Consider the following 12,882-nt stretch of genomic DNA (forward strand, 5'->3'; position numbering starts at 1 on the left):
GTCACGAAGCTAAACCTTCACTAACTCATTGAACGTTGCTACAAACTTTTGCAAAGGTTGCAAAAAAAGCACATTTGTGCAGACCTAAAAAAAAAACACCAAAATCCCAGCTGTAATAAAAATTGCCAACATTGAGGCGATCTACAAACGCGTTCTGACACTGTTTAAAAGTTTCTCACGTTGGCACCAACACCGCAGGCCTGCAGACAGTAATACCAATGTGCACTCATAACATTATAGTAGGAAAAATAAATATCTACATTCCCCAGCAGACAGAAACACGTTTAAAAGCCCTAAGAGAAATTATATTAAAATCAGTATTTGGGTGATCTCCATTGAGGATGACGTATCCGATGATGTCAATGACAAGGGTGCGTGGGCCGACGATTGTGGATAACGCCAGCAAACAAAGACAAGCATTTGCAATGCAATAGGTCTCGCATTTGCAAAAGTTTAAGCTATTGGCATTGTTCATGACAATGCCTTATTTTATCTATTTTATAAAACAAACACATAAATAAATGCCATTATCATTTACAATGCCAATAGCTAGTGTTGCATTATTATTAGCAATGCAAACTGCTCACACTTTTTTAATGCGAAACCTATTGCATTGCAAATGCTTGTTTATGTATTGTTACCCTATCAGCTGGCTGCTACAATACAAGCCTCTGGATCATTGGTTTTTCCTCATCTTGGCCATGCTGCAATTATTTTAATGTGCAGACTTTAACTTAAATAGGTGTTCCAAGACTGTCAGTTTGACTCCCCACTGGCCCCTCAGGCAGCCTGTTCGCTCCAACCTGCATAAACGTGTGAGCTATACCTGGGTTTGCTTTGACACCAGTAACCACTTACACCACGTTCTTGGACTTTGTTCACTGTTCCAGATTTCTCAAGTAAGTGTTTTGCCCTGGGATTGCTTTTAGTCCGTTTAGCTAAAGGGAGTTGATACACTCTGACATTTAGTTATTATTTGAACTACAGATCAGTTTGCTTGGCAGAATGACCTGTGGGGGGTTTGTGTGCAACCTTCGGGCTGAAATGGATTTTTATCCTTTTTAAGTGAAGTGTGCCTTTGTAAGGTAACAAAGCTATACTCCCAAATGGTAGGCTAAGGAGTAAGGCTGTTTCCTTCCATCTGTGTAATGTTTCCAAGCTTGCTTCATTTGGAAACACAAGGCGACTCAAGAGTGATGCTATTACTAGGGGTGTGCGAAACTCACGTAATTGTACTGCAGTGCAATTATGTGAAATTACAGCAAAATGCATCTTAAACTAAAAAAATGACCATTTCCCGAGTGGACCACTCAGGTAAAAATTCAACTTGAAAATTTCATTTTGAGTTGATATCCAGGCGCAAGTGTTCAAAACCCTGCCGCTTGCATTCGAATTTGTAGTTTTGCACTAATATATTACCCAAACAATCCTCCCGAGTAAAAAAGCCACCTGCCCGGGTTAAAACGTTCATGTTCAAAAATTATTCAAACAGTACATCTCGCATTAAATTTCTCCCCTAAATTACACGATGTGGCAGAATACCATAACTGAGTACATTTCGTTATGTGGAATTACCAAAATTACCCCATAACAGTGGCTTAATTAACATTTCGTCCATGCCTATTACCCTTATGGCACTGCTTGTAATTCCTGACTGACCCCTATTGTGTCCTGTAGGTAAGCAAAGTTTTCCTGTACAAGTTGTCTTACCTACAGTTACCTGAACTAGAGATATTAAGTAGGTTTCCTGGTGCTTAGTCACAGATGTCAGCTTCACGTCCAGCATTCTGGCAAGAATGGTTACTGAGATTTTGGCATTTAGTGGTTGAATTTTTTTTGGGGGGTGGGGGGGGGGGATACTAGCCTTTTTTATTCATCCAAATTGGTCATGTTAAATGGTTCCTACGTGAGCATCTATGTGTGTTGACTTACAAACTCCTTGTTTACAGTGTACTTGGGGTATTCAAAGCAGCACTCTCTGTGGCTTGGGAGGAGCATTGTTAGGAGAAGGTCTTGGGTGGGGAAGGAGGTGGAGGACAGATGATGTAGGTCACCAGACCAAGTGAGTCCACTCAGTCTGCTTGGTGCCCCTGAACTGTGGGTGCTAGAATAGAGTGAGTGTGAGTGTGAGTTGAGTGTGTGTGTGTGTGTGGGGGGGGGGCACACATCTTTTATTTCCATCAAAAAGATCACTATACATACTAGACACAGGACTTGCTCTCCATTTTTTCTTCAACAAATTTGAAGACATCAGATAATCCAAGCAATTGTTTGCAAACTGTGGTCACAAACGTCCAGGCAATCAATTTACAGATGAATATGGACCCTGAAAAGCTTATGCTAACAAAACGCTAACGTGTATCAGAATCCCATGGGAAAAGTCCACAGGAGGGAAAGATGCTGCTGTAACTGAGAAACCGCCTTATTTTTCCATTTTCCAAGGTGCAGCCAGACGGTCTATTCACATACTTATCCGTGTCTAATACTAATTGTACCCAAAGTCTAGGACAAACATCCAAGTGGAACCTGCAGAACATGTCGAGTAGATTAATTTCTCTTTTTGCAGGACAGTCATCTTTTCGCTATTTCTTTCACTTGGGTTTGGGCCTGCTATTTGATTTATCATTCATGAACATTTTACACGTATATAATGTTAGTTAACCGCTAGATGAAACGTCATTAATGTCCAAAAGAACTGAATTTAGTGCTCAGTGGTGGTATCAGATTTGTAATGCCTGTGATGACATGACCCGAGTATAGAGGTTTCCAGCTAGGCTAACAGTGCAGTGCTGAATATTCCATGTTGATCCAGTTCCCTCACTTTCTTCCAATGTTCTTTTACAGAAGCTTATGAAACCAAATCCATCCCCCCTCCTCCCCACTTTCACAATCGAGTCTCTTTCAGACGTTTGAATTTTTTATTTTTTTTTTAAATAAAAATGATAACATCTCAGTTTACAGACAGCCTTGATAAATGAATGTTAAGTAGTGTAAAAGTGCTTCAGGATTAAGGGCAGGACTATTTGGTGTTTAAGGTTTCAATTAAGATCCATGACTGAGTGATAGGTTAACTAGTTATTTTTATTTCATGGCCACAAATGAAGGCATACTATAATCTAGCATCACCTTATCAAATAAAGTTTCTTACCTGGCCTGCGTGGGATTCAGATCCTGGCCTACAACCAAATCCACCATCGAAGTTCATGCAGGATAAAACAAATTCAATAGCCTTTTCTAAATTAATGGCATCCAACTTCCCCTGAAATAAACAAGACAAGCGGTCATGTACATATGTATTATGTAAACATTTTGGCTGCTGCTACATGTATTAATTACATGCCAAACACACACACACATCTGCATTGATTTTGCACTGTTCTGCTATCATTGTTGAACATTCAATGCATTTTGCTAAATTGGTTTCATCAAGGGAAACCAAGTATTCTTTCCTGGCTTTTGCCTTCTACAGTTATTCAGAAGTTATCTTTACCTTTGTACTTTCTCACATAACTACTTTTACTTCATAAAGTAGAAATAATTCAGTTGTATAGGATTATCGTCATGCAAATACACTCTCTTTACCAAAAAACAGACGTGTTGTTTTAAGGACAGTAACAGAGTTTTTTGGTGTTAGGAGACAATCTCCCCTACCCTTTCTTTTATTCCTAAAAAGGATCCAAATCTCATTTCCGTCTGTAGCAATTGTGTTTTACTCCCTTAATCCCCCTGGATTTTCACTGTTAGTCTACTACTTGAGCGAATCTCACTCACTGTAAATTCTGTGAAGATGAACAGAGTGCTAACCGCTAAAGTCCAATTAATATAGAAAGCCCACAGCTGCACTGCCAGGGTAAGAGGCTCTGGACTTGTTACACACAAACATGTGTGCACACATGTACAGACCGAGGGTATGCAAAGATAACTTCTAGCTTAGCTTGATATCTGTGAACAGGTAGTCTTTCGTAGAAGGGACCCTTCAGGGATTAGTGCTGATCTGGCTTAGGCCATATAATTGGAGTGAGCATTCACAGTGTACATCTGTAATGACTGCTAAGTATGCTTTACTGATTTACACACTATGGGTGAAATATGCGCCACAGCACAGTTTTGCCATATTTAGCCCTAGACATAAAAGTCAGTATCAATTCTTTTTTGAGCATTTATCAATAGTGCATGTTCAAAGTTGCCTTTTAGGTTTCGTCTGCACAGCGCTTGTGAAATCGATTGATTTTAGTATATAATAAAAGGGACTTACAACCCACCTTCACTTTTTATTGGTCAGTATGCTTGCCTGTTTACTTGTCTCCATTTCTATTGGTTGTAATCTGTTCTCCCTTCTACGTCTCTCTTAGTATCCCGTGGCCTAACTACTCATTTCCATCCGCGCTGGTGGTTTGAACTTTTTTTTTCTTTTGGTTAACACTGCATACCGTATACATTAGTTATCTTTCCCTCTAAACACCAAAGAATGCTATATTTAACTACTAAACAGGTAGTCATCAGTGCAGTTACCTTGCAGGCACTAGGGACATGATTTTAATGGTGCAGCAAGTGCAGTTACACTGGGGCCCTAAGCTCTACAAACCCCTCTGAACACCAAATATTGCTATATTTTACTACTAAATAGGCATTCACAATTGCAGTTAAAAGGGGTTTGATTTAACTGGTGCAGCGGTACCGCGGTCAAAAGTTCTATGGACTACAGTAAACAGATTATTGCTAAATTTTACTACTAAACAGACAATCACAAGTGTAATTGTCTAGCAGGCACTAGAGCCATGATTACAATGGTGCAGCAGGTTCTCTGACACCGGGACCAAAAGCTTTAGGCACCCCACTAAACACCTAATATTGCTATATTTTACTAATAAACAGGCAGCCACAAGTGTAGTTACCTTGCAGGCAATAGGGTATGGATTTGAATGGTGAAGCAGGTGCAGTGACACTGGTGGCAAAATTTGACATAACTCCTCTAAACAACAAATAATGATATATTTTACAATTAAACAGGCCCACATAAGTGCAGTTATCTAGCAGACCCTGGGGCCATGCTGTCAATAGTGCAGCTGGTGCAGTGGCACTGGCCCAAAAGATGTGGAACTTATTTTCTTACGTTAAGGCTGCACAGCATTTACACTTCTCTTTCCCTGGCTGCATGCATTTAAAATGTGTTTAACTCTGCCTTAGAGAGTGGAACTTTAAACACATTTTCACATTCTTTAGGATATTGGTACGCTAATAAAATAGTTTTTTTTCCCTGTGCCATGTGTTTGTTGTAGGCACATTATGGAGAAAACCCTGAACTAAGTAATTGCAGTGCTTTAAATGAGCACACTTTGTGGTGCTCTGACTGGATGTTTTAACCTACTTTATTCGTTGGGACAGTTTCTGTATAACTTTACTGCACACCACAACTGCCGCAGAATCTTGAATTGTAAACATGGTCACGTGCCTGTTCTAAAAGTATTCCTCAAGTTTTGGGATTGCAGCCTGTTCCTTCTACTGGCCAAGAAGGGAGGGCTGTATAGTTTCAAGAACATTGAATTCGAAAATTCTAGCTGCTAGGCATTGTTGTCACATTGCGTAAAAAAGCTTGTCTTTGTGAGCAAGCGTGTTTGGTGACTAAATGGGATTTGTGCTGCTGTTCTTATTTTGGAAGGTATCTATTATTTTGGAATAGTTTTAAATTTAAAACAACTTTTTCTCTCTTCTTTGGTGTGATTTCTCCATTTTATTACCAAGCATTTAGCTTAGTAAGCAGCTAGGTGATAAAACTAGCTTTTTTTCGAACTGGTCTTTACTGTGCAGATTGTTTTGCTCTAGCACCAGAAACATGTTATTCGTTTGATGTATTTTCTGTTGGTGATATAAATAAGCAACGTGATATTTGGGCGATGCTCTGTTGAGTACAAACTGTTGAGAACTCTCTGGACCCAAGAGAGACGCTAGAGCAATGCCCAGTTGGAAGGGGACAGCACCTGACTCCACTGCAAAGATTGGCATAAGGACTTAGACTGCAAGTGCCATCCAGAGACCGGGAGTGTTTCTCAAGGATAGTATGGCTGGCCCCCTTATCCCTTCTGAAGGACAACAAGGGAACAGACTTGCTTGGGGGAGGGAGGTGGGACACCGTGGAGAGTTCCGCTGAAACTTCTATGTACTGGCCCTATATATGGGTAGCCTTCATCAGGACGTGGTCACCAACTCTGCTGCTGACACAGGTGCCCAGCAAGACAACAATGGGGCCTGAGGAGTGCTATATAAAGGATTCTGTGCTGGTAGGCTGTGGAGGAGCTGCTGAGATAGCCCCCAGGTGAAAGCAGGTGACAGGAGCCAGTAGTAGAAACTAAGTTCCATGAAAGAAAGAAGAACTTTAGAGGACTGAAAAATCCCCTCCTGGTGAGAAGCTCTCATTGCTAGGATCAAAAGAACATCAAATCTAATGTAAAATCAGCCCTACATGCCTGGAGAAAATATGGAAGGAAGCCTGGTCACCTGCTAGTTCCCCTAACCGCACACTTTCCTACATTCCCCCCCTCTCACTAATCCCTCTACTGAATTCTCTTTCGTTTCTTTCAACTACTGCTTCTCTCCTTTTCTTTGGTTTTCTTCCATGAATCGTGTACTGTTTTCCTTTGCCCCGGAGTTGACTAAATCCCCACCTCCTTTCCCTGAATAGTCTGGAAAGAGAGAGAGTATTTTATCTTTCTCTTACTAAATCACACCTTTTTTGGATTAAAACGCATTGACACAAAAAAAAGCTGTTGAAGTTATTGGAATGAACAGGGGCATACCATGTTCCAGTAACGCAATCACTGTCAATGCATCTACGCAAAGTGCACAGATTACTCTAAATCACAGCAGGTAGCAGTTCTATATTCTATCTCTATTCATAATACTTTAAAAAATGTTATATTTATGCGTATATATGTGTATATAAAAAATAAAACAATTTCACAATACAACTGAGTGCTTCACAATATTTCCCAGTACTTAATGTAATATCCTCATACCTAGGATGATCAGTATCTAACTTGATCAGGTTGAACACAGTTGTTAAATGCAACATAAATTACTGCATGTAATTTTTTGTAATAAAAGATGAAGTTTTGGGGCGCTAGAGGGCGCACGGCAAGATGGCTGGACCTCTGTGAGGGCTCTGCCCGGCCGAGCTGAAATCCGACCATTATCCGCCTGAAATAAGCTGCATCTGAGTCCTTTGGGCCACTATAGGGGGTTGTGAGTCCCTCCGGCATAAATTGGGAGCAGTTGGTGCCCTGTATACTCGCTGCGTAAAGGTAAGTGCGGTCCTCGCTAATCGGACGATGCGGCAGAGAAAATGGCGGCCGCCGCAAAGTTGTAGCGGCGCGTCTCACCTGGCCTGCGGCCCGGAGCCCTGTGCGCCCGGAGTTCGCCGCCCTGCGATCCCCGCTGCATTGCACTGCAGGGAGACCGATCGTGCAGGTGGAGAAGTGTGGAGGATCGCTCGACGAGTGCGGAGGGGGCTGCCGGGCCCTGACGGAGCACACGCCGCTTGCCTCTGGGTTGCGGATCCCAGCTGCACTGCGAGATCAACGGACGCTGCCTGGAAGTGCTGGCGCCTGCCGGTGCCGGCTGCGTGAGTGGGGTGCAGCTCGACCCAGGTTGTGGCTGCGAAGGAGAGCGTGGGCCTAGGTAAGGGTCGCAGCCTGCGAGCTGTGGCCGGTGCGGCGCTCGGAGGCCTGAATTTCAATTAATAGTAGCGGGCGCGATCAAGGGACCGGACCGGCTGGGAGCTTAATTGATTGATGGCTGATTGCGCTCCCGTGTGTTAATCTGCTGCCAGTCGCATTTGGAGGTTGCTTAGTCATCTGGGCATTGTCGAGGGTACAGTGTGTGTTTAGTGCCCATCACCCGCCCTAGACGACCCACACTTGATATAACTAGGTCGCTGGCGCTGTATGGCAGTAACAACGTGATGTGAGGGTGCGCATGGTACCTGAACCTACACTGGACATAATCTGGCAGATCATAGCTGTAGGTCGAGAGCTGACGATATTTAAGCAGTTTGCTGGCATATCCAGAGATTGGACGTGTGCTGACTGGATGGTGGGGAGGTGTGTTGGCGCCTGGTGATCATGATACATCTGGGGTCTGCTGAGGACTTCTTGGGGCCTTGCACTTCCTCCTGTGCTCTACACCCCTCATTTGTTGTTGGCCACTGGTGGTGTATACAGCGGGAGCGGCAATGGGGAGGACAGATAACTCACAGCCTCGCCTCACTTCTAAAGCACGCAAACCATCCAAACTCTGCAGAAGGCTGCCTCTGATTCGGAGGCGGATGCCCAGACCGACGCCCACCCCCTACGCTGGAATCCAATTTGCTGGCTATGTAGCGCAGTTTACAGTCAATTGAGGGTATGATGGCTTCAGTTAATCATCGGCTAGACCACGTTCTCCCAGCTAGAAAAACAAAATGCTCGAATGGGGGAAGTGGAGCATAGGGTATCAGCTACGGAGGATGGCCTGAGCGAAGTTTCTGAAAAGACACTCAATATGGGTAAAGTACTGGCCCTCATCCAGGCCAAAAATCAAGATTTGGAGGCGCAGTCCCGGCGCAACAGCATTCGAATTACTGGGCTGCCGGAATCCACAAATGTGGGAAAAATGGAGACCTTCATAGCAAGCTTATTACAGAACTATTGGGCGCTGACCAACTCCCTAGCATGTTTATTGTAGCGCGCGCCAACCGATCCCTTGCCGCCAGACCAGTCCCGGGGGCTCCACCCCACCCCATCATAGCCAGACTTTTGAATTATAGGGACCGAGATACCATACTGAGGATGGCAAAAGATAAGGGCACTATAATCCACCAAGGCAACTCGCTGGCAGTTTTCTCTGGAGAGAATTTGTCACCGTGAAAAAATTCCTGCAAACGGAAGGGGTCCCGTATGCGATGCTGTATCCTGCCTGCCTACGTATAGGGTCGGACGGGGATTGCTAAATATTTTCCTCTCCAAAGGCTGCTCTGGAGCACGCTAAACAGCTAAAGCGCAGGAGACGTGAGACCAGTACTGCACCGGACGTTGAGGAGTAGCAGGGAGATGTACACCTTTGCTGGATCCTATCCACGCATGTTTTTTCTGACTGCTACTGAATCATTGTAGGTTAGTGTGAAGTGCCTTAAGTGCTCTTTGGCCACATGCAGAAATTTCACAGTAGGATGTTTGCACCTGCTTAAGTCACGATGACATGGGCAAACCAAATTATTAATGCTGCTGTGTTCTCATAATGTCCGTTTTTCCTTCCTAGGTTGACTATATAATTTTGAATGTACCGGTTACAGATTTCATAGAGATATACTAAGCTATGCTTCTACGGAGGTGTCCCACTGCCCAGAGTGCATTTGCTTTTTTGTTACAATATGTGCTATGCCATGGATGTATTTCTATCTTGGCGAAGAGTTAAACCTGCTCAGCCACCTCCTACTATGTGGGAGGCCAGCAGCACTCAATGCCCCCGAATCTGGGAGCACCCCAAATGGTTATGCTCTTTGCTGGGTATGTGGGGGGGGGGGGGGGGGGGAGGATGGTATGGCATTGGGATGGCTTTGGCAAGTTGGGGATGCTGAAGTGGGTGGGTGTTTGGGGGGGTTGTTTTGGGGAAGGCAGAATGATAGTGAAGCTGGTCTAGACATCCGCCGATCAGACACTCCATGGTACTTGGGGCATGCATTACGTGTTGTATTACATATGTGCTCAGTTAATGATGGGTTTAAACTATGAACAGTACAGTTAAGTTCCTTACACCGAAAAAGATAAGATCGGTATTGCGTATGTAGACCGCATGGGAGTGCAAATAGCCCTTTTGCTAGAGACGCATTTAACTGATGATACAGCAAAAAAAGTGGGTGCGCTCTGGGCGGGTGCCAGAGTTGTGTCTTCTTACTCAACCTACTCTAGGGGTGTGCTGACTCTGGCAAAAAAAGGTGTTCCATTCACGGTGGTTCACTCGGACGCGGATGAATGTGGACGAGTGGTGATCCTGCATGGGCAATTCAGTGGCACGAGTGTGTTGCTTGTGAATGTTTACAACCCCAACATTGATGACCCCTCTTTTTAATCAGATGTGTGGCGTAGAATTTCTACATTTCCCCCTGCTGCAATCATTTGGAGAGGCGATTTTAACGTTTGTCTGGACGCTACAGTGGATAGAGCTGGCAGCAGTGATACGCGAACTAAACAAGCTGCACAAGTGCTAATGGACGCAGGTCATTTGCATGACATCTGGCGTAGCCGTCACCCTGCTGGCCGGGAGAGTACATTCGTGTCTTCTGCACATGGGTCCTGGTCCCGTATAGACTTTTGGCTCATCTCGGAGATAGTTTGTACTTGGGTAGTGGCAGTGTCACATGAAGCTCGTACCCTTTCCGATTACTCCCAAATACTCCTTGAATTACAGATTCCCACCTGTGAGAGGCCGCCCTTTGAGTGGAGACTTCAACCCTCCGAGCTCACTGATCCGGTCTTCAGGCAGACTATTGCTGAGGCGATAAAAAACTTTAGGGAGAACGAGGGGTCAGTGGATAGCGCGGGAGAATTATGGGAGGCGTTTAATGTGACCATTAGAGGATCTTGCATAGGGGCCCAATCCGGTGCGTTGTGCGATATTAGACAACAAATTATAAAATTAGCATCTGATATCTCCAAATTAGAATGTGAGTATGAATCTGATCCCTCCACCGCTAAACTGGCTGCAGTAGGGGAACTTGTAACGGAACACAACAATACTGTTGACCAGGAGCTATTACACTGCTCCCATCGGAGAACCGCGCACTACTATGGCGAGGGAGGCCGCCCTGGTCGCAACAGAGCTCTGCAATACCGTTTTGCATTTTTACACCTCTAGGGCTTCTCCGCCGGCTGTAGAGATTGACGCATACCTGGATGATGTTGTGTTAGGGTGGCTATCTAATTCGCACCGCGAATATCTTATACAACCGTTTGATGAAGAAGACGTTAAAGAAGCCATAATGTCCCTACCAACCTGCATGGCCGCAGGGATGGACGGGCTGCCCAGCGAATTCTATAAAGCTTACGTGTAAGATCTGGCCCCCAGGCTTTTAGGAGTGTATGCAGAAGCATATGAGAAGGGGACACTGCCACCTTCCGTCTGGGAGGCTTTGCTTGTTACATTATTGAAACCTGATAAGCCCCCTAATCAGTGCGAGTCCTACCGGCCTCTCTAGAACATTAATATTGACGCAAAGATTCTAGCAAAAATTATCGTCACCAGGATACAACCGCAGGTCCCTCTACTGGTTCTGCCTGAGCAGTCTGGGTTTGTAACGGCACTCTCTACAGCTCACAACTTGCGCACGATCTTCTCCACCTTACATTATTTCGAACCGGATTTTCAAGCTGTCGCTTTGCTGCTAGATGCGGCACAAGCCAGATTCCTTAAATTGGCCTTTTATGTTCATGGTTTTGACTAGGATGGGCTTCCCGCCATTCTTCTTACAATGGCTTAGGGTGCTGTACGACTCCCCTGTGGCCCGGGTTAGGGTCAATGGGTGGGTGTCATCGTTGTTCCCCATTGGGAGAGGCAAGCGACAGGGGTGCCCCCTGTCACCTATGCTTTTTTCGCTTGCCTTGGAGCCCCTAGCCTGCAAATTACGTCAGAAACACGCTGCGGCTGCATTGAGGTTTCGGCAGGACCACTGGTAGTCTCCCTCTATGCGGACGACATGTTACTTGATGTCCGTGAACCTGCTATATACCTGCCTGCACTCCTCGGGGAATATGTGAGGTTTGAGAGATTTTCAGGCCTCGGGATCAACTGGTCAAAATCTGTGGTGTTTCCCCTTACGGTGCACACAAAAGAAATGGAGATGGAATATCCACTGACCTGGACGTCCGATCCTGTAAATTATCTCTGGGTGTGGTTACACAGGGATCCAGATACGGTTATCTCTGAGAACTACGGTCACGCGCATCACGGAACTGGCTGAGCGGTGGGTGCATTTGCCCCTCTCATTGGCAGACAGGATAGCGGTCGCAAAAATGGCCTCTCTCCCCAAACTGCTTTATTTCTTTGTAAATATTCCTATAAAATTGAATGCGGCCATGTTTCGAACTCTTCAATCATTAACTGCTGACGTTTGTATGGGGCGGTAAGAAACCCCGTTGCAGGTGGGACCTTCTGATCAGGGTGGATTTGAGGCCCCGACCTCAGATTATACTATTTGTGCGCTAAGGCGCAATTTGCGCATTATTGGCATTTCCCCCAACGCCTTCAGCCCCATGTGGCTATTGAATTGGATGCTGTCCTTCCAATGCCACTGTAGGTGGCGATTCTGTCGGGTGGATCAGGTGGCCCACGAACTGAAATAAACCCTGTACAGTGCACGGCGTGGGCATGGCGAATGCTTGCGAAACAGGCTCAGTTATCCTATTTATACACTTCATCGCTACCCCAAGCTCAACACCCTGATATTTCTGCGGCACGAGAGACACTGGCCTTATGTGAGTTGGCTAAAGTGGATATCTCTCGGTTGGGTGATTTACATAGGAATGGTCAATTCAAAACATTGAAAGAGGCGCAGAATGGTACGGACCGTGGCTTTATGTTTGGCTTGACATACGTCAGGGTCCGACAGGCTATTCACGCTGCTTACCCAGAGAACCCTGTGGAGCCCACTACTTTACAGGCATTGCAGGCGATGCGGACGGGAGAGGGGCGTAAGGGCTTAATCACTAAACTTTATAATGCTTCACTACGCGAGCGAGAACAGGGCGATCACCCTCTTATTTACGCTGGCAGCCAGCCTTGGGTACCACTCTTGCGCCGGAGGTCTGGATGGCGTGTTGCCAACTCACTGGCCGTCTCACAGCTAATTGCAAT

General features: G+C 45.2%; 1 protein-coding gene across 2 annotated transcripts in view; it reads right to left on the reverse strand.

The window, feature by feature from the left end:
- Window positions 1-12,882, reverse strand: part of RABGGTB (Rab geranylgeranyltransferase subunit beta) — a 231,668-nt gene that overhangs the window by 105,097 nt on the left and 113,689 nt on the right. For both annotated transcript variants that reach the window (XM_085602257.1, XM_085602256.1), the window contains exon 6: window positions 3,149-3,259. In XM_085602257.1, the coding sequence (XP_085458383.1) occupies window positions 3,149-3,259 (111 nt within the window). The remainder of the gene's footprint in view (window positions 1-3,148; window positions 3,260-12,882) is intronic.

Source organism: Triturus cristatus, chromosome 4_2 (assembly GCF_964204655.1).
Source record: "Triturus cristatus chromosome 4_2, aTriCri1.1, whole genome shotgun sequence".
In the NCBI taxonomy this organism is placed as follows: domain Eukaryota; kingdom Metazoa; phylum Chordata; class Amphibia; order Caudata; family Salamandridae; genus Triturus; species Triturus cristatus.